Source organism: Cnephaeus nilssonii, assembly GCF_951640355.1.
Source record: "Cnephaeus nilssonii genome assembly, chromosome: 21".
Taxonomy (NCBI): Eukaryota; Metazoa; Chordata; class Mammalia; order Chiroptera; family Vespertilionidae; genus Cnephaeus; species Cnephaeus nilssonii.
Genome location: NC_137092.1, coordinates 7,857,835 through 7,880,638, shown reverse-complemented (window position 1 = coordinate 7,880,638; position 22,804 = coordinate 7,857,835). Strand labels below are relative to the sequence as shown.

The window sequence follows — 22,804 nt, the reverse complement described above, 5'->3', positions numbered from 1 at the left end:
TAAAAAATACATATATATTTTAAAGTTATTCAAAGTGAGGGAGAATTGCTTGAGAAAGATGAAATTAACCAACCCAGAGAGAGACTGTGATTAAATTTTACAGATGGCATGACATGTCACCATCTGATCCCAGCAGCTCTTTAGAACATATCATCTCAAATGTTTTCGTAGCAAATCTAATATAATCACATTTCATTAACCTAGTTTTCAATCAATGAACAAACCCAACAATAAAAAATACAGGAAAAAACCTGAAGTAAAAGGCCTCCAAAGAACCAACGAAGTTACAAAGCCCATGTAATGCAAGAGCTCCTGCACTTGCTGCTGAAGCATTTTCACCTCTCTCCTCAGTGCTGCTCTCAGCTAGTAAGCCTATCAACTGTGTGTTCGCTCTGCAGCAGAACAGAAGCAGTCACTTTAAGACAGGCAAGGAGAGAATGCAGGAACAATGCGTGCACAACTTACCCTGTCAGCAGGAAACTAAAAAGAAAAATAAATCTGAGGGTTCTGGGGGTGTTTAAGGTAAAGGTACAATAGGCTCGATACTTGTGCCTCTGGGAACATTACAATGCAGTAACTGATACTAATAATACCTATTTTAGAAAATTTCCTCCAAAGAATACATAATAATACATCTCAGTATTAAAAGAAGCACTTCAGTCAAGTGGAAAATTGAATTATTAACCATCACATTCCAAATGATACCAACAGTATTATATTTCACGTAAATCTACTGTAGACATGATGCTCCCATTTTAGATGAGTCAAGACATAAAAAAAGCCCTGGTCGGTGTGGCTCAGTTAATAGCGAGTGATTCCATGCACCACCAAAAGGTTGCTGGTTCGATTCCCAGTCAGGGCACATGCCTGGGTTGTAGGCTCAATCCTCAGTAGGGGGTGTGCAGGAGGCAGCCGATAAATGTTCCACCCTCACATTGATGTTTCTCTCTCTCCCTTCCTCTCTCTAAAAATCAATAAACTATTAAAACAAAACAAGACAAAAAAGACATAAAAAAGAGTTTACACAACAGAGCTTTAATGGCAAGAAACAAACAAAGCATATTTATTCTCAAAAAAGGAAAAATCTTACTTTTGGCCCCAAGGAAGACTGTTTCTACAGTTTGCAATTTAGGGGTGATGATCCCTACCCAACCCAACGGCACAGTGCCCAGAGTTTGTGACAATAAAGCTAAAGATGTCCGTTTATATTTTTAAACAATGTCTTTTAATGTAAATGTTTTTCCTTCAAATTTTTGACAGCATTTCTAAATCACCTCGAATTTAATGTAAATTTAAGTAAAATAACTTACACTTCTTGTAATGTCTGAGATTCCAAGCTGATGTTCCAGTTAGACAATCGATTATGACTCAAATCCCTAATGGAGGACAAAAAAATATTCTCAAGTTAGTGTTGGAAAGCAAACTTAAAGAAAAATACTAAAATAGGAATCTAAAAGCCCTATCAAATGTAAATTTGAGTAGGAAACACAAAAAAGAATGTTTATAAAGGATGAATAAAAATTTACCTTGTCTTCAGCCATCCAATTTCCCTCCTCCACATCAAGAAATGATAATATAACATTTCTTGTGTAACCTGACAAATATTTATGCATGTACCAGAAAATTTTTACGTAAATGGCAGAATAATTTGCACCCTACTTTGCCCTTGCTTTTTTCTCTTCATAATACAGCTTGTAGGTCATTTCACAGAATGTTATAAATTTCTTCATCCATTTTAGTGATATTATACTTTATTATAATATACTATACTTTTGAAACAAATATATACTTTTCAAAGTAATCCTATCTAATAATAGACAAATATGCAAATTGACCATACCTCTGCTACACCCAAGCCACGCCTACCAGCCCAAGCCATGCCTACCAGCCAATCAGGGCGAGTATGCAAATAAACCGAACCAAGATGGCTACAGCCACCGAGAGCAAGGTTTCCCAGGCAACAGAGGGAAACAAGCTTTCCGCCTGCCCTTGACAGGCCTAAGCCTCCACTCAAGCTACAAAGTTTCAATTATAGAAGGTAAACAAATTCAAACAGAATGGCGGCAGCCACGGAGCTGGAGAGACCAGGCCAGGGTTGCCCGCGGTAACGGAGAAAGCAAAGCTTTCTGCACACCCTGGCCGGGCTCAGGCCTCTGCTTAAGGCTACAAAGTTTCAATTATAGAAGGTGAATTAACTCAAACAGAAATGGCTGCCGGTGGAGCATGCAGGAGGCTTGGCTCCGCTCCAGGCTACAAAGTTTCAATTGTAGAAGGTAAATAAATTCCAGATACCAGTGCCTCCGCTTGGGTCGCCAGGGGACGTGGCTGGCCTGCAAACCACCACAGGCCCCTTGCTCAGGCTGCCCCATGCCCCAAGGGAACCCACACCCTTATCTGGGATACCCTTCAGGGCAAACCAGCTGGCCCTCACTCCTGCACCAGGCCGCTATCCTATCTAATAAAAGAGTAATATGCAGATTGACCACCACTCCAACACACAATATGTCTGCCCCCATGTGGTCAAAGATCCTGCCCCCATGTGGACACAAGATGGCCACCACAAGATGGCCAGCAGGGGAGGGCAGTTGGGAGGCACCCAGCCTGCAAGGGAGGGAAGTTGGAGGCGATCAACCCTGCAGGGGAGGGCAGTTAGGGGTGACCGGGCCGGCAGAGGAGGGAAGTTGGGGGCAAACAGGCTGGCAGGGGAGCAATTAGGCATCAATCAGGCTGGCAGCGGAGTGGTTAGGGGGTGATCAGGCTGGCAGGTAGAAGCGGTTAGGGGCAATCAGGAAGGCAGGCAGGCAAGCAGTTGGGAGCCAGCAGTCCTGGATTGTGAGAGGGATAACCAACTAACCATTTAGGCCCGATCCCCCTGGGATCGGGCCTAAATGGGCAGTCGGACATCCCTTGAGGGGTCCCAGATTGGAGAGGGTACAGGCTGGGCTAAGGGACACCCCCCCCCCTCCGTGCACGAATTTCGTGCACCGGGCCTCTAGTATGATATAAAGTAGCATGTACTTTTTAAAGTAATATCTACTTTACATAATATATAGTATAATATATAACACTGTAATACACTATATCAGCTGAAGATAAACTTGTAGATTTCACAAGTCAAGACAGTAAGCTTCTATATTAGAATTGGGGTTGACCACATCCTTGATAGAGATGTGGTCTTCCTTTAAAAAACAGCAACACAAAAACAATCTAGCATCAGGGAAGGTAAATTTATCTCACTCCCAACTACGTAGATGATGATGGCAGTGGCGGCAGCTAATGTTTAAGTGCCAGACAATCACTCTTCCATACACTTTATACGTATGAACTGCCTAATTCCACACAACAACTTTATGAGGCAAATACTCTTATAATCTTCCTTTCCTGGTACAGAATGGGCAGAGATTAATAATTTGTCAATCCAAGGTCACATAGCAGATAAGTGAGGAAGCCATCAACTTGAAATCTCACTTCTAGCAAATAGTTTATTAAATACAGCAGAGATTTCACTAAAATTAGCCATTAGTCTGAATATTTAAATAGGCTTTAAAAAATTCGCCTTGATGCTTCCAGCTATCTTTACAAGACTGAGGTGGAATCCAGCCCACACAAGCTATCTGCCCAAGAGATGTATTACACATTACAATATGGCTAGTAATAGCGGCACACTAGAGAAACATTACAGACCACTTGATCTCGCTGTGCCACCCAGGCAGTTGACAGATGCATGCAGGTTTGAACGATGTCTCTACCATGGAGTAACTTGTTCTCCGCCAGATTCATGTCTGCCCATCTATAAAACCTAGTCCCCTTCATTTAAGAGCTTAACTTACACCATAACATAACTAAGACTAGATCAAACCATCACTTTCCCACAACTGTTCTAAAACCTTTATTCCAAGATATATGGCACCAGGTATCAGCTCAAAAACACTCATGAATGGAAAAGAGTATTGAGAAATATAAAGGAAAAGTATATTAATTCGTTCCACATAAAAATCTTATATTCAGAAACTTGATCCAAATCATATTTGCTACTAAACAACAAACACACAATTTCATACAATTGAAAAGATGTTTATTTATTACAGTGTTTCAATTGAAGGAGAAATACAACTATTTCATTTAAGTTAGATATTCCATACTAGAGGCCCGGTGCATGAAATTTGTGCATGGGGGGGGGGGGTCTCTCAGCCCAGCCTGCACCCTCTCCAATCTGGGACCCCTTGAGGATGTCCAACTGCCCGTTTAGGCCCGATCCTAAAGAACCAACTGAAGTTACAAAGCCTGATAGGATCGGGCCTAAACGGCCAGTCGGACATCCCTCTCACAATCCAGGACTGCTGGCTCCCAACTGCTCGTCTACCTGCCTTCCTGATTGCCCCTAACCACTTCTGCCTGCCAGCCTGATCACCCCCTATCCACTCCCCTGCCAGCCTGATTGATGCCTAACTGTTCCCCTCCCAGCCTGATTGTCCCCAACTGCCCTCCCCTGCAGGCCTGATCCCTCCCAACTGCCCTCCCTTGGATGCCTGGTCCCTCCCAACTGACCTCCCCTGCTGGCCATCTTGTGTCCACATGGGAGGAGCCATCTTGTGTTGGAGTGATGGTCAATTTGCATATTACTCTTTTATTAGATAGGATTCTGCTACAAGGTGGCTGGTCTGGTAAACTAATATTATCTGTATAGAAGACTAGCATACTATGACTTAATTCTACATCGCATGCTTGCCGAAATTTAATTTTTTTCCTTTTACAGACTAAGGGCTGTCATTTTAAGAACAGTGCTTCTAATGCCTTTCCAAACCCTAATCTCCCTGGCAGTGTAACTCTTGACTGTACTCATCACTGACATCTGGACGTCAATGAAGACTAAATAATCAGTTTTAAGGAAAAACATTAATACCGAACTAGAAAGCAATCAAATTAAAACTCAACTTGGTATAAAGTTGGTAAACTCAACATGGTATAAACCACTTTGAATTTAGTATCAGTAAAAACTGTCCAGTGTCTCTATTGGGGGAAAGAGCAATTTTTTCAGTATCTTTAATGAACTCCTAAAGCATTTCAATGGAACCCAAAGGACACCTGAAATACTTCAGATCCTCTCTACAGAACAATGTTGTCTTAAAAATACATGCTTCATAGTTCAGAACCCCATATAATGAGGCTCTCTGGACCCTTCTGCAACAAATCCACATTCAATTTTAAAAAAACACTAACAGTGAACAGGAATACACTCCCAAAGTAGTATTATCATAGAAAGCAACTAGTATAAATCAGTGTAGCTGTTTAACTTATCAAAACACCAGATTTCTAACTAGAATTATATGGGCTGATTTCAGCATCATGTATCTATGCAAACTTGTACTGAACCATGTGCCAGGCACTGTGCTAAGTGCTAGGATTACAAACACTGTCAATGTTACTAACCTTTGTGACTTTTTTGAAAACAATATTTAGAGTACTAAGAAGTGGAATCACTCCAAAACTGTAAATATAAATTCAACATCAACTCCACTATTCCCCTTCAATGGAAAAGTGATTAACTTTCTTTTATAGCTAAATTTCACCCTGGAATTTAATTATATGATATGTGCATATATGAGTGTACAAATACACTCCTGCTCTCCATAGCATGCCTTTCCTATTTCTTTTTCTTTCTATTTTTTAAATAAATTTTATTTACTGATTGATTTAAGAGAAAGAGAGGAAGTGAGAGGGAGAAGTGGGTGAGAGAGGGAAGGAGAGGGGTGGGGAGATGAAGAGGGAGGGAGAGGAGGGGAGATAGAGAGAAAGAGGGAAACATCAATCTGTTGTTCCATTTACTTATGCATTAATTGGTTGTTTCTTGAATATGCCCTGACCAGAAAGATATCAAACCTGCAACTTTGGTGTATTGGGTCCTGTTTCTTTTTTTAAAAGTACTCCCAAAAGGCTGAAGAAGACTGATTCAAAGACTTCAAATATCAGATATAAAATTCTTAGATTAAGAATTTGGATAATTTTGAAAAAAAATAGAGAGAAAGAATTTAGGTAATTTTTTTAAAGTCACTATTCTTCACAGTGGCCAATCATTAATTCCATTTACTTTGGATAATTTAATGCTAGTTTGCCTGTGTGTTTTTTTAAAGCAAGAGTCCTGAAATGGAAATCTGTCTTTCAAAGATTTCTTCCCCTTTGACATATCCCTAAAATATACTAAAAAACTTGAAGTAATCTATGCTTGATAAACATCACCTAAAGAGCCCTAGTCGGTTTGGCTCAGTGGATAGAGCATCAGCCTACAGACTGAAGGGTCCCAGGTTCGATTCTGGTCAAGGGCACATACCCGGACTGTGGGCTCGATCCCTAGTAGGGGACATGCAGAAGGCAGCCAATCAATGATTCTCTCATCATTGATGTTTCTCTCTCTCTCTCCCTCTCCCTTCCTTTCTGAAATCAATAATACGTGTGTTTTTTTAATCACCTAAAGAATCTAAAGCTTTGTAACAGTCAACAGTCTTTCCCGTATTTTTTTAATATGACTAAGTATCTATTTATGGATATAATGTTTGGAAAGTAAAAGTTTCAGAGAAGGCCTTATCTCAGTGTTGTAAACTCAGCTCCCACTCATGCTAACCTACAGGGATGTATCTGTAATAAATGATGAATTATTAAAGTTCTTGATATCATGTGGAGCCAGAGGTGCCATTAATGTAGTCATTTAGTACCATCAGGGTGTAAATAATTTATAGGATGTACAGAGCAATCCCCACAGTCTAAGGAGAATCGGTTCTGCAAGCTAACTGCAAAGGATGTAGGGGTTTTCTCCTCCCCAGTCACACAGACACACTTTTGAGTCATCTGCAGCACTGATAGGCCAAACTGTGAACTTCAACAATAACAAAACTTCTTTAAAGGAGCCCTCTGTAAAGTTAAAAGATAAGGACCCAATGAGTATGATAATGCTTCATGCATTTATCCAGCATAATTTGCCTTCTTTTGTAAATGAAAACCCATCTCATTAGAGTCTATCTAGCATAATTTACTTTCAAAAATAATACTCAGGATTATCATTCTGATCAATTACAGTACTGATTTAATCGGCTGATGATCATGAGTACTACTCGTGGAGCGCACTAAAGAAAAGGATTGCAAAACAACTCTTAAAATCGTCTGCTTTTAGGTTTGCTTTTTCTTCACCACTAAGAGCTTTACACCAAAAGTCAGCCTTTCTATCTGTAGCAGCGCTGCTTGAAATTGTCCTCGATTTGTTGCTTCTAATCAATTGTCATAGCTAGGAAACCTCAGTGCCTGTTGAAATAGGACTAAATGAAATCTGAGACTCTGAGAGGCTTTATGAATAAATGCTTCCTGGAAACATACTTGTTTTTTGGTTGAACTAGAGATGGCTGGAAACATTAAGTAAATACATTTAGGATAAATAAGATTTTATTAAAGCATAATGCTATTCCAAATTAAACTTCCTACCCTTCATCTGCACTACTTATTTGTAACACAACGTACAACACTTCTATGAATCCAAAAAGTTTAAGGTGGTAGGAAGATGAGAGCATTCATTTAAAGAATAAGAGGCATGTTTTATTTTCTTCCATTATCCTTCCTGAGTTCTTAATGATTGAAAACATACAACCACAAAACAGGAAATATAAATTCTACAGTTACATTTAAGAATCAAATTTTGCATGCCCAATTCTGGGACCTTGGGCAAGTCACTTAACCTCTCTAAACTTCAGTCTCCTCTATTGTTAAAAGAATAGCAAACCTCACCGGATAGCTTAGAAAATTAAAAAGTATAAACAAAATGCTTCGCATACAGGTCAGTGTGTAAATAGTAAGTTATATAATACTAGATTTGAAATAGGATGATGGTCCAGTACAATCGCCTTTTCTGAGTATTTATCTCTTGTACATGCAGCCATTATCCACTTCCAAAGGTAAAATCTTAACTGACTGGAACTACTCCTCTACAATAAATTAAAGCAGTAAGCTAAATATTGCTTCTGGATTCCAATATCATGAGCTTACATCTTCTGTTTACCATTTCCCCAGATAGACCAGGATAAAGAATATGTTAACATCTTTAATGCAATGAAAGAAAAGCATATTGTACATGCTTTGAAATGACTGTTGGAAGTGAAACAGTTTATCAGAACAGTATGAAAACCCAAAACAACAGACATTAGATCCTGCAAACACGATGGTAGTGCATCTCCCTTCCCCCCAAATGTGCTTTAGACGCTTACCAGTAGGGCTATTTTAAAGAAAACTGGTGTTTCTGCTAGTGCTTAGAAAGATGGGTATGTGGAAGCCATCCACAATGCCTTTGAAGTATCCCAACTTTAGAAATGCATGTCTGGTATACAGGCTGGAATGAAGTTGTAGACTATTAAAAACTCCTCAAACTACAGCTCTAATCCATAATGACACTCTAAAGTCAACTGATTATTCAATAATACTTAGTAAATACCTAATAGATGCTGCAAAGCCCTGTTAAAAACAAAGATGATCAGCCCTAGCTGGTTTGGCTCAGTGGATAGAGCACTGGCCTGTGGACTGAAGGGTACTGGATTTGATTCTAGTCAAGGGCACATGACCTGGGGGCATGTAGGAGGCAGCTATTAATGATTCTCTCTCATCATCAATGTTTCTATCTCGCTCTCCCTCTCCCTTCCTCTCTAAAATCAATAAAAACATATTTTAAAAAACAAAGATGATCAGAATAATGAAAAATTATTTGTGCATGCAAAAGTTTTTGTGAATTTTAGTGCAATTAGACAAAACATTCCAGATAGTGTGAGATGGGAACTAGAGTAAGTAACTGAAGGGTCCCGGGTTCAATTCCCATCAAGGGTACATGCGCGGGTTGTGGGCTCGATCCCCAGTAGGGGGCATACGGGAGGCAGCCAATCAATGATCCTCATTATATTTTAAAAAGAAAGATGGGGGGAGAGATCAACCAAAGGACTTGTATGCATGAATATAAGCCTAACCAATGGACACAGACACCAGAGGGGTGAGAGTATGGGGGGGGGGGGGAAGGGGAATGGGGGGATATGGACACATATGTAATACCTTAATCAATAAAGAAAAAAACAGGAAAAAAAAAAAAGATGATCTTAAAATACAAATAATTAGCTAAGATAATGCTCAGATTCATTCAGAATGTTTACTACAGAGAATGAGGTACCCTGAAAAAAAATCATCTAATAAGATATGAGAGCCCATCCGTGGCTCAGGGGTTGAGCATCGACCCAGGAACCAAGAGGTTGCCAGGTCCTGGTCAGGGCACATGCCAGGATTGTCAGCTCAATCCCCAATAGAGGGTGTGCAGGAGGCAGCCGATCGATGATGTTCCTCTCTGGTTGATGTTTGAATCTATCCCTCTTCCTTCCTCTCTCTAAAAATCAATAAAACTTTTTTTTTTTAGTTTAAAATATGTATTAGAGAAGCAAATGAGAAAGAACTGCTTTAATTGCTTTCAGAGCTTCTCCTCATTTCCCTCAAAAGACATAGCCACATACTTTCTGTAATTAATCTACTGCATTCCATTCAACTAATATTTTTTAGTATCTACTGCTGGTCACCATTCATATACAGCAGCGATTTTCAACCTTTTTCATCTCATGGCACACATTAATTAAAATTCTGCAGCACACCAAAAAATATGTTGTATTTTTTGCCGATCTGACCCCAAAAAAAGTTAATTTTGATTCATTCACACTGGACAGCTATTGTTGTGTTGATTGTTGTCATTTTTTTATTTGACAATCTAAGGGAAAAGAGGTCAGTGCCCCTGACCTCAGGTATTTCATGTATTTAGAAATTCTTGTGGCACACCGGTTGAGAATAGCTGATCTACAGCAATGAATAAACATACAAAAATCCATGCTTTTAAGATATATTATAATCTCCTGAAAAGAAGACAAAGTAAAATATGTAGCATATCAAAAGATGATGCCTATTAATGACAAAAATAAAGCCACAAAGAGGGTCGGGGATGTCTTTGCGAGAGACAGATAACCTGAAGTCCTGAGATTCTTGTGGAGACTGTTAGAGAAGAATAGAGGGCATAATGAGACTGGTGCTGATAGTCTCATGGCAGATACTGGTTGGTACTGAGCATCTGAGGGTTAAGAGGAAAGAGGGGGTGAGGAATCTTTCCAGGAATAAGCACAGTTCTTTACTCTAGAGTACAGACTTGGAACAGGGTGATATTATTCAAAGCAAGAAGTTTCTCTTAATATCTGCTTATGGAGGTCTAGAGGCCTACCCCATGCTGATCAGAGTGAACCAGGATTCTAACCCACTGTATGCTCAGCCCCATGGCCAATCTCACTTCTCTGTAAGAAGTAAGGTGATGCCGAAACCGGTTTGGCTCAGTGGATGGAGCGTCGGTCTGCGGACTGAAGGGTCCCAGGTTCGATTCCGGTCAAGGGCATGTACATTGGTTGCGGGCACATCCCCGGTAGGGGGTGTGCAGGAGGCAGCTGGTCGATGTTTCTCTCTCATCGATGTTTCTAGCTCTCTATCCCTCTCCCTTCCTCTCTGTAAAAAAACAATAAAATATATTTAAAAAAAAAAAAAGAAGTAAGGTGAAAATACAATACAAATGAAAGGAGGAAATGGAAAATAAAGGTAGGTACTAACACTTGAGGTAAACATGAGGGACCTTAAGTGGAAGGGAAATTTAATCTGTACCTTTTTTAAAAGGACTCATTTTCAGTTCACCACTTTGTGGTTTGAAGCAATTACAGAAAAATTCCAAAGACCAAATATTAGAACAAAAGATGCTCCTATAGTGCTCTTATCACTTAGGAAATTACAAGGCTTTCAGGAGCTCTGTGCCAGGAACCCGGGGCAGAGACCACAGTGTACCCTCTTGGTGTGTGGCCATACACCGCCTTCCAGCAAAACAATACACAGGCAAGGCCACTCAGGTTTGCAGGCTTCCTTCTACTCAATCTTGTCAAGTTCCAAAGCAGGAGAGGTCTAAGCAAACACATGGTTTCACCCTTTCAGTCAACTGGTATAAGTGAATTAACACACAATACCATCTCTTACTCCGAGCCTCCCTCGAGGGATTAGTATTGAATTCCCCTCATTACAAAACCATTTACCCATTCCTTTACCCTCAGCTACTATTGCTCCTTCTCTGCATTTACACCCAACCTCTTCCACCTTTGGATGGGACATGAGGTACAGCCACTATGCTGGTCTAGATTACAAACAGGAATATCAGTAGCAAGTACCTCCCCCGCAATTCCCTCTATTCAGTTAGCATAAGGCTACAGAGGTGCAGAACCACTGAGCTATTTTTTTTTAATATATATTTTATTGATGTTTTACAGAGAGGAAGAGAGAGGGATAGAGAGCTAGAAACATCGATGAGAGAGAAACATCGATCAGCTGCCTCCTGCACACCCCCTACTGGGGATGTGCCCCCGTACATGCCCTTGACCGGAATCGAACCCGGGACCCCTGAGTCCGCAGGCCGACGCTCTATCCACTGAGCCAAACCGGTTTCGGCCCACTGAGCTATTTTTACCACCAGGCAATATATTGGTATTCATTATTAACCTCAATTTTGCTAGATGGGATGCAGGCACAATCTACTCCATTAGGCATTTAGGAATTGTGATCCAAAGTTTAAAAATATAGTTTCTTGCCCGAGCTGGTTTGGCTCAGTGGACAGAGTGTCGTCGGCCTGAGGACTGAAGGGTCCCAGGTTCAATTCCGGTCAAGGGCACATGCCTGGGTTGCCGGCTCGATCCCCAGTGTGGGGCGTGCAGGAGGCAGCCAATCAATGATTCTCTCTCATCACTGATGTTTCTATCTCTCTCTCCCCCTCTTCCTTCCTCTCTGAAATCAATAAAAATATATTAAAAATAAGTAAATAAAATAGAGTTAATTTAAAATATATGCAGCCATAATGCTATAACCACTTCAACAAGTAGGGGAAAAACAGTTGAGGTGTATGGAGAAGAAAAAGTAGTCATTATGCCAGCAGACTCCTCCCTTGGTAAGAATTGCATCGTCACTCCAGCATCCTTCCCCACCCCCTCTTCCCCATATCCACCAGAAAAAGAGGACTCATCTAGTGGGGCCACTTCTTGAGCGCCACCTGACGAGGAATGTGAGCACACTATCAGGAAGGTATGTAGTAAGCCAGTCCTTCCCATCTTTATTTCTTCCCTTTTAAGACAACCAATGTTTTAACTGCCCATTCCAATTCTCTATCAAACTGACCATCATTTATGCAGACCAGGAAATACACTTCAGCAGCTTGGCCTTGTGGCTCAGTGGTTGAGGGTCGACCCAAAAACCAAGAGGTCACCTGTTAGATTCCCAGTCAAAGCACATGCCTGGATTGCTGCCCGATCCCTAGTAGGGGGCGTGCAGAGGCAGCCAATCGATGATGTTTCTCTCTCATCCATGTTTCTCTATATATATCCCTCTCCCTTTCTCCCTCTCCAAAAATTAATAAAAACGTGTATTTAAATTTAAAAAAAAAAACAACTAGTACAGCAGGTCCTTATAGCATTGACGAAGTGCCGTTTGTATCAGTTAGCCTACAGTAAAACTGGTTTTATCATGCGTTACTTCACCACATTCCAAGAACCTATCGATGACATTAACTGAGGACTTACTATACTCTGAGGAGGATACCTGTCTGCCCACTATTGGGCATTTTGGGTTGTAAAGTATATTCCCTGGTCTGCATTAATGATGGTCAGCCATCCAAATTGGTACAATTATCTTCTGTTCTGGTTCTTTTATAGCACTGAGCATTTGCATCTACCATCAGACAAGCAAGACAGTCCACAGTCAGTCAGTATTCCGGCCAGGACCCATTTGTCGCCGCCTAGGGCTATATCAGTATCACTTGCCAGCTATGTTCAGGGCCTTCACACGCGGGAATATGCCACATAGCCATCTGCGATGTACCTTTTCCCAGCAGACAGAAGAGAGCTTACTGCATTTTGAGCCTCAAAGGGTGCAAGAGGAACACGTCTAGACGCAGCCCATCTTGCATTGCTGCAGTGCCTCCATATCCACCCATTTCACAGACCCAGGTGGCCATCTCAAGCAAGCACACAGGGATATTTACTTGTTGAATCCAATCATCTTCTGAATCTGGAAAGGGTCTGATGGTCACCAACATGTCCTACTTTAACGCACCCCTCAAAGTCTCACAGTGATCTCCACAGGACTATCTGTGCCCTATAAGGGCAGCCCTTTAATAAGCCAGGTTTTCACTGCTTTTCTGCCTGACCATATAGTCAGGCCATTGGCCATTGCCCAGGAGTCAGTAAAAACCCAAACATTGCCCTGGTAGGTGTGGCTCAGTTGAGCCTTGTTCCATGCACCTGCCCAGGATGAGGCTCGATCCCCAGTAGGTGGTGTGCAGGAGGCAGCCAAGGGTTGTTTCTCTCTCCCTCTCCCTTCCAAATAGGATGTTGTCTAGTCATCTTGGAACTGCCATCCACAAACCAAGCAGCTCCTTGTTGGTCACTCAGGAGCTGTTTGTAGGACTGCCCAAGGGACAATAGAATCTAGCAGCTCCTCACACAGTTCCAAAGTCAGTCGAGGGGGAAAGGCTCTCTGCTCTTGAGTATCTCCTCCTTGCATTCCCCAGGTATCATGATCCTGTATAAACCATTTCCATTTTATTATGGAAATTTCTAGGCACTGTCCTCCCTACTGGAGTGTTATCTGACATTATGCAAGATATCATGAGTATTTCAGGTTTCAAGATTATTTTATGACTTTTAGTCACGATGGTGGTTTCAATTAATGTCCAATAGCAAGCCAATAACTACCCTTCAAATGGAAATGCTCTAGTCCAAAGTCCTAGGAGTCGTTGCCAGTAGGCACTCACAGGCTTTTGCCCTAAGCCCAGCCTACCATACGCATAGAGTTATCCCACAGAGAATTTGTCCATACCAGCACTCCAATTTCTACTCTACACTGTGTAGGCTGGAGCAATCTTACTGGTTCCCATTTAGAATATCCAACTAATATTGTCTGAAGAGTAGATTTACATACCTTCTGTTTTACAATATTGAGTAGAGAAAACATTCCCCAGTCAGATACAATGTCCATCTCCATAACCACTTCTCCTACAAACTTGTACCTTACAATTCCTCACTGTAACCTCCTTTAGGACATTATTAACAGGCTTTAGTTTTACAATACCAGGTAAGGGTAATGTTCCCCAGCCAGACTTAATGTCCATTCCCACAATATATTCAGATAAAGGAGACACAACTTCTTTAAGTAAAGTCTATTTAAACATTCCAACTTTTGCCCAGTCGGCATGGCTCAGTGGTTGAGAGTCGACCTATGAACCAGGAAGTCACGGTTTGATTCCCGACTGGTGCACATGCCCAGGTAGCAGGCTCGATCCCCAGTGTGCGGCATACGAGAGGTAGCCAATCAATGATTCTTTCTCATCACTGATATTTCTGTCTCTCTCCCTCTCCCTTCCTCTAATATCAATAATATATATGAAAGTTGGAATGTTTAATTTGTATGTATGTAAACTTCCATAATGTTCCAACTTTCATTATGTTCTCTCAATTACATCATGGTTTCACCAATGGGTTTGGTACCATGGTATAAGAGGTTCCCATATTAAGGAATCTTGAAAACTTCTCTAATTCCTGATCATTGTACCCACTCTTGTATAAGAAGCTTTGGATCCCTACCACACCAACCACCCTCATGAGCTGAACCAAAGGACCCTAGCCCTTTAGTCAATTTTTATCTAATTTAATCTGCCTTACCAATGCCTCAAGAAATTGCTGGTCAGGTTTCTCATGGTAACCTCTGCCTTTGGATTTTTAAATTTCTCCAAACTTAAATAGAGCAGACTTATTTGGGGCTAATGTTGGGGGACTAGAAGGAAAGCCTCTTGGCCTGCTCAAACTTAGGTAGGCCTATATTAAAACCTTTGTTTTTACCCTCTCCATGTCTGCTTTATTCACCCATTTTTCCATTTTCTTTTTTTTTTCTTTTTTTTAGAAACTGTTTATTTGCTATCAACTTTATTTCCATTCTGTTAAAAGTCCATGGAAGAAGAGCTTAACAGGCGTCCTCAAACTACGGCCCGCGGGCCACATGCGAGTGTTTTTGCCGTTTTGTTTTTTTACTTCAAAATAAGATATGTGCAGTGTGCATAGGAATTTGTTCATTGTTTTTTTTTAAACTATAGTCCGGCCCTCCAACGGTCTGAGGGACAGTGAACTGGCCCCCTGTTTAAAAAGTTTGAGGACCCCTGGCTTAAGCCCACTCCGTGGCTATTCCTACCCATTTGGTGGCCTGAGCATGGGGGCTGCAGACAAGTCTTGAGTGGCAGGCTAAACACTCTTCTTCAGTAGGAAACGGCTGAATAGGCACAGAAGGCACCTGCGCACCTTCAGACCAGTCTGTGACCTCAAGCTGAGCAGCAGTGAACTCGGGAGCTGGAGCCATCCATTCACCCTGAAATTCCTCCTTGGTCACAGCCTTTCAATCTCTTCATGGTCTCTGTAAAGGTAAAAGTCAGGCATGACCTCCCATGGGTGTTCAGAGATGGTGCCATGCATGTGCAGTACTTCCTAGGGCAGCATCCACATCAGACCCACGGAGGGAGCCCACGTGTGTTGCAATGTCCTTCAGTGCAGAGGAGAGTCTGTTACACAGAGCAATGGTAGGCAAGTTAACATAAGACACCTCTGTGAGAGGCTGGTGGTCAGCCCTGCGATCAGTAACAACCAGAAGTCTCAGCTTCCAGAAGGCTGCCTGGATCTGGTTGGTGAAGGTTCCAGGAGTGAAGTGGCCGGCAAGAGGAGGGGCTCCAGTGGCAGCAGCAAACTTCAGCACAGCTCACGGGCCAGTCTTCCTGGACCATGTGACACTGACATCAGCCAAGTTTTCAATGGCAACCGTGGCACGAGCAGCTGACAGCAGAGGCTTCTCCCAGGTTCCCTTCAGATTTATGATCCATCCCTCTTCCTTTGTGGATGTACTGCTCCATCTAGAACTCAAGGTTGGTGCCACCAAAGTGGGTTCCTGCTGCAAGGAATTTGAGGACAGCCTCTTCTTTCATTTGCAGGACAGGACATCAAGGGGTCTGAGCATTGTGAAAGTTTTCCTTCAAGTTACCTGGGAACCGAGGCCAAAGCCAAATGGGCCCCTCCCTGGGTAGCACAAAAAGACCGCCACATTTTTAAAAACTATTTTTATTGATTTTTAGACAGAGAGGAAGGGAGAAAGAGAAACATTGATGTGAGAGTGCATATCAATCAGTTGCCTCCTACATGCCCCTAAAGGGGATCAAGCCTGCAAGCAACCCGGGCATGTGCCCTGACTAGGAATTGAACCGGCCACCTTTTGGTGCATAGGATGACGCCCAACCAACTAAGCCACACCGGCTAGTGCCCACCATGGCTTTTAAGGGAGAGGGAGAGGGAAAGAGAGAAACATCAATGATGAGAGAGAATCAGCTGCTTCCTACATGCCCACTACTAGAGATAGAGCCAAAACCCAGTCATATGCCCTGACTGGGAATCGAACCCTGACCTCCTGGTTCATGGGTGGATGCTCTACCACTGATCCACACTGGATGGGCTCACCTTCTTTCTTAATAACCATTTAAACCAGGTGTCCTCAAACTACGGCCCGCGGGCCACATGCGGGTGTTTTTGCCGTTTTGTTTTTTTACTACAAAATAAGATATGTGCAGTGTGCATAGGAATTTGTTCATAGTTTTTTTTAAAACTATAGTCCGGCCCTCCAACAGTCTGAGGGACAGTGAACTGGCCCCCTGTTTAAAAAGTTTGAGGACCCCTGATTTAAACTTTTCTGCCTTGCTAAGACCAGTCTACTGACTCTCTCTTCATTCTCCTATTAATTAACCTAATATCTTTATTAGCATCTATGAAACCCAGAAGCAAAGCTGAGAGAGCAAATTCACAAGGCTTCCCCAACTACCCCTTGGTTTACAGCAGTAAGGTTACGTGGGGTGTCCATGTAAAAGAGTCCCCCTTAACCACAGCATTTACCATGAACTCAGTAACAGGCACATTCAGCAAGTGCCTGTGGGATTATCACAAAGATAATCCCACAAAGTTTATACAGAAAACATATTATCTACTTCATCTGGGGTGTTCACTTGGCATTTATGGGGGAAATGGGCAGTTAGTCCCCTTTTTCAGAGTAAACAGATCTTACAGTGGCTTTTACGCAGTCCACCAGGCTGGCTGTTCCCTTGGGAATGACCTGCTTTGTGTCTGGATCACATAGAGCCATCTGTGATTGTTCCATAACGAGCTATAAATCCTGCATCAACCCAAACATGCTCTTCCCCTATTGTAGCATTTAAAACCAGATACTGCTCCTAAATTAATTACTCTCACAGAACATCTTACTAAAGGATGTTCTTCAGAAAGCTATTACTGAGCCACAATATGAAACAACTTCTTCACACTATACTCCCTGGTTTCAAATAGTTCCTTGGTTTTGCCCTTATCTCACACCAAGAGGTACTTTCTGTTGTCCTTGCCTAATTTTTCCCTTGGGGTTAGTGGCCAAAGCTCAGACTCACTGAAATTTGAGTTTGGTCTAGTATCAAGGTCTGACTCAGCACACTCTTTTAGTTTCAATTTAGCTATTACAGAAAATAGCCAAGGGACTGAACCAATGTCCTGGTAATTGGACCCATCTCTAATCTCCACTGGTGATAGTTATCTTTAGTACCTAAGAGCAGCACAGCTACTGCTCCATACCACGGGCAACCAAAGGCCACCGAGGAATCAAAGGTTCCACATTTTCCACTCTTTTATCCTTTCTTTTCCCAAACCACGTTTCCATGAGTCAGGGTCATCTAGCAAATCTCACTTAATGTGACACCAAATGTCCAGGAAAAATTCCGTGTTAAAAGAAAAATATATCATTTGTTAAAACCCAGTAAGGAAGACCTTATTCAAGGTGGTGCCCTGATATGTAATCTAATGAAAGCTGTCGACCAAATTTTAGGTGAGTGACCAAGGAAATATCTAGCAGCTGTCTGGATGTCTCCAAAGCCCATCTAGCTAACCAAAACATCCAGTCTATTCCAGGTTTTTCAGCCTCAAGCATTTGCTTCTGAGGATCCCTAAGTCCCTAGACAGCCCCCAACGCAAGGAACCCAACGTTTAAGTGACAATAGAGACGGGCAGGGAAAAAGGTCTGGCTTGGTGGACAGAGGGATGGAGGAGAAAGGGTTTGGAGGGAGACATATCATAGGACTCAAGGGAACTGAAGGGAAGACTAAAGGTGGTATGAGGAGAAAGGAGCAGCTTCTACAATGGGAAGGGAGAGGTCTTAGAGGAGCCAGCTTGAGATGACAAGTTTCCCCAAGAGGCCAATGAAGTTTCATATTATTCTCAGCAAAAGCATGCCAACAACAATGGAGGTAGACAGAGCTGGTGGAACAGGGGTTCAACCAGAGAGAGAGCCAGGAAGAAGAGTCTTCCAGCCCAGTTGGTATCTTTCAAACAAAGAAGCCTAGGACTCTAACCCATCTTTTTTCAAACAGCTGCTTGCCTGAGACTCTAACCCAGCCTGTGTTTATCTAGGACTCCATCCCATCTTCTGGAGCAGCGGTTGCCAACCTTTCAGACCTCACGGACCACCAGTGGTCCGCAGACCACCGGTTGGTGACCGCTGTTCTGGAGTATACACAGAATCTAAGAATCCAATCTGTCCTTACCAGCTTCCACGGACGTTTGTCCGGAGCAATGGTTCAGGAGTCGGACTCACCAATGGATCCCCGATCAATCAGTCAGGAGGAAGATAAAGGCTTCAAAGGTATGCACTTTTAGGGTCCTGGGTGAGAGGTCTGGGGGTCCAATGATGAATCTGATCCTATGGGTGTTGTGGCACCATAACTGTTAAAAGGAAAATAATATTCAATGATACTTGTTAAAGCATGGTAAGAAAGAACTTGGGGAATGGGGAGCTAGGCATAGGGACCACTGAAATAAATTTTTTTAAAGTAGGTAAGAAACTGGGCTCAATGCCGAATGCTGCCTGTATATATGGGAATTTAAAGCGAAGGAGCAGAGTAGGGTCAGTGGATAAAACATACTAAGAGAAAAACATCAGGGGTAAGAAGGCTTTAACTAAACAGACCTAACAGGATTCTTGCTAAAAAAAAAAAAAAAAAAAAAAAGGTCAGAGTGATCAGCTATCACCTGGGACATGGTATAGGGAAGGAACCCAATCCAATATCGAGGATAGGGGCTTCTTGCTAAACTGACATGGCAAGGTTCTTGCTAAAACTGTATTTTACAAGGATGTGCACAGATGGCCAAGGAGAAGGTTCGGGAACCTGGCTAAACTTTGATCAAGCAAAAAATGTTTATCACCTGTTTCTTCCTTTACTCACACACATAATACTTCTGATGCCAGATGTGTGAGTTTTTTCTCTTCCCCACACCAATCATTTCTCCAACACCAGCCAGGTATCCTGCAATTCAATGCAATTCCAACACTAACTACAGTTAGTGCAGATCTCACTGAGTAAAGGCTCAGTCCCACAAGACTGCACCCCCAGTTCAGGCACTAATCACAGGTAGTAATTACCCATGTTACCCAGACTTTCTGTCCAACTTGGCTACAAATCGGAGGTTCCCATGACCCCGTCATTAGATTCAATCGCCTGCAAAGCTCACAGAACTCAGAGAAACACTTACATTTACTGGTACACTTACATTTACTGGTTTATTACAGAACAAAAGATACGACCAAGGACACAACCGGCAGGTGAAGAGATACATAGGGTGAGATCTATCAGGGTCCAGTAAAGGAGCTCCTGTCCCTGATGGAGGTGGGGTACACCACCCTCCTGGCACGTAGATCTGTTCACCAACCCCAGAGATTTGGGGATTTTTATGGCGACTTTATCACATAGGCATATTCAACTATTAAACTCAATCTCCAACCCTTTTCCCCCTTCCAGGATGAAGGGGAGAGAGGCTGAAAGTCCCAAGCTTCTTATGACAAGATTCGTCTTTCTGGTAACCAGACCCCATCCTGAAGCTATACAGGAGCCAACCAAGAGGTGTCTCTTTAGATCAAAAGACACTCCTATCACCCAGGAAATTCCAAAGGATTTAAGAGCCTTGTGTCTGGAAACAAGGTCAAAGACCAAATATTAAAAAGAAAGAAGTTCCTAGTACTCTTATCCCTTAGGAAATTATAAGGGTTTCAGGAGCTCTGTGCCAGGAACCAGAGGCAGACATATTTCAAAAACCAGGATTAATGAATTGTGTCCACAATCTTTTTGATGATGGCCACAAATTTGAGCATTGGAGTTTGAATCACTAATATATTTAAGCATTTGCATGTGTTTTAAAAATTCAAAATTACATAAAGAAACCCATATGTATCTGGTGATTTTACAGCTGAAGGCAACTTATGAAAACTGTTACCTTTCTCAGTTTAAAAAAGCACAAGCCCACCTTCTAATATGTCGAGTTGTTCTGCTATTGTAAGACTTCCATCAATTACATTTCTACAACAGAATTGCTCTCCAAGGCATTTTACTTCAACTGAAAAATGTCTATTTCATTCTAGAACATTTAAAACTTTTTAATGTCATTTGGCTTTAGGAAATTTATCTCAATTAAACAAAAATCATACCTAGACATAAAATGTTTCTTACATAAAACTATATCTAATTATTGTTTACCTACCAATGGAGGATCTTAAAAAGTGGGGCATATTTATTTCAATTACAGATAAATAAAGTTGTGTTGTTTTGAAACCTGCACCAAATTTATTCTGTCATAATCAGCTGTTCCAAGAATTTTTTAGAAAAAGGCACTTGCTGCATTACAAAGACGCTGTGCTAGGTTTAAAAAGACTATGCTGAACATTGATATAAATTTTTAAATTTTATTTGCATCAAGAGAACCAAACTAGCTGCAGGTGTTACATCTTAAAACAACAGAAAGCATTTTATTATGTTGCAGATCTATGCTATTACAGCATTTGGTATTTTAAACTACCTTCATTTTCTCAAGGAATTTATGAGGTAGCTTTCTTTTCTATCTATCCTAACCTATTTGCAAATGTATAAATAACCTCTGTGGCAGACAGAGACCTTCCATTTGTACTCTATTTTCCACTGAAAATCCAAACAGACCCTCATTTTAATTGCACCTCAAGCTATTCTTTTTTGTGACTCTTTTTTGGAGACAGCTGTACTAGAAGTCGGTCAATTAATAAATGAATTACTCAGTTAGTGGCAGAGAAATAACTGTACGTTGGTGGTTAAGAAGGCCCATAATTTCAGCGTTTAATACCTACTGTTGCTCCTAATGCCACCAGGCTGACTCAGGCCAGTGCGCTCCTCGGTGCCACTAACACAGGCCTGTCAAAACGAGCATTCAGCAGCGGAGTCTCCAGAAGAATTCAACCAATCACTGCACTTGCCTCTCATACATAAACAAAGAGGGCTGGTTTTTTAGATTCTCTGCCACAAGAAATGCACTTGAAAACAATTAAAACACAACATGCTCTTGGAAAGAATACTCCTTTTCTAAATTAGACCAAGAATGCTACTTGCAAAGGCATTTGTTCGGGGTAGTACTAGCTCTCCTAACACGTCTAGTTTTAACCTTGTAACGTATCAAAACTGCAGCACAGAGTGAGCCAAAATGCAAACTAGGGACAAAAGACAGTTCGTGTGTCTTCGACGGTCGTGTTTATAAAATCCACATGCCCGGGGACCATTCCAGCTGAGGTACACACTGGATGAGGCACCCCCATCCACAGTCAATGCCGGTGCCCAGGCCCACGGAGTCCTTAATGCCCCCGCCCCAGCCCCGCCCACCCAGGCTTCACAGCCTCCCGGGCCCCAGGAATCTCAACTCAGCTCGTCATGAGTCTCCAGAACCTTAGCAGCAGGTTTCTGAGCCCCCTCTCCAAAGTTCACAACATCCTAACGGCGTTTCTCTTCAGAACCTGGGCTCCCGACCGCGCCCTCCGACCAGGCCGGTTCCCCGCTGGTCCGCCTTGGAAGGAGAGCGCCCCTCTCCTTAGACGCCCCCACCCCGGTTCGGCAACTCTACTCACAGGCTGGCGGCGTCGGGGGGCAGGGGGCTCGACAGCGCCCTCCAGCTCGGCGCCGGCAGTTTCCTGCGACTGCAGTCCAGCAGAGGGAGGCGGCAGGAGCAGGGCGCGGGGCAGAGGCCCGCCCGGGCGGCCGGCAGCAGGAGGAAGGCCTGGGCGAGGAGAAGGAGCCGGCAAAGGGGTCCGCACCGACACTGCAGCAGCGGCGCCTCCCGGACGCCTCGGGGCGCCGGCGCCATTTTCCTCCCCGACCTGGACCCGGCCGAGAAGAGCCGCCAGCTGGAAAGGACGGCTTCGCGGAGACGCTCGTCCGCTGCGCGACCACCCCGAGCCCTGCGGTCGCCCGGATCCTCTAGACAGGCGAGGGGCGGACACAGCGAGGCAGCGGGGGCGGCGACCCAGGACACACGGCTGAAGCCCTACAGACAACGCTCCTCCGCCCCGCCCCGCGACGCAACGTCTTCACGCACAGGAGCCGACCAATCGGTGCCACAGGACGGGATCGCGTCGGAGGCGGGACTCCGTGGAGGGGGCGGGGCCGGAAACAAGGAGGTCCTTAAGGAGGACTTCAGGTGTCTGGCACTTTGGGGCGCCCTTCTGTGGTTCCCCCACCGTTTCTCCGCTGGAGGGCGCAGTTGCTCCTTAAGAGGAAGCAAGGAGTGCCCAAGCGCTGAGAGTTGCAAGTTCCAACTTGGAGTTT

At 43.0% G+C, this 22,804-nt stretch overlaps 1 protein-coding gene across 5 annotated transcripts in view; it reads right to left on the bottom strand.

Annotated features, from left to right (window-relative positions):
- LRIG2 (leucine rich repeats and immunoglobulin like domains 2) overlaps positions 1-22,547 on the bottom strand; it is a 45,821-nt gene extending 23,274 nt beyond the window's left edge. The window contains exons 1-3 of one of the 5 annotated variants that reach the window (XM_079762166.1): positions 22,108-22,242; positions 18,737-18,914; positions 1,311-1,376 (exon numbers count right to left, since the gene is read on the bottom strand). Coding sequence is in view for 2 of the 5 variants with exons in the window: in XM_079762164.1 (XP_079618290.1) it covers positions 1,311-1,376; positions 22,108-22,343 (302 nt within the window). In the remaining 3 variants the exon portion in view is untranslated. Of the gene's footprint in view, positions 1-1,310; positions 1,377-15,312; positions 16,222-18,736; positions 19,540-21,339; positions 21,787-22,107 lie in introns of those variants that run through there. The other 4 variants (XM_079762164.1, XM_079762168.1, XM_079762167.1 and 1 more) reach the window with 4 other exon arrangements.
- Between the last annotated feature and the right edge of the window lie 257 nt (positions 22,548-22,804).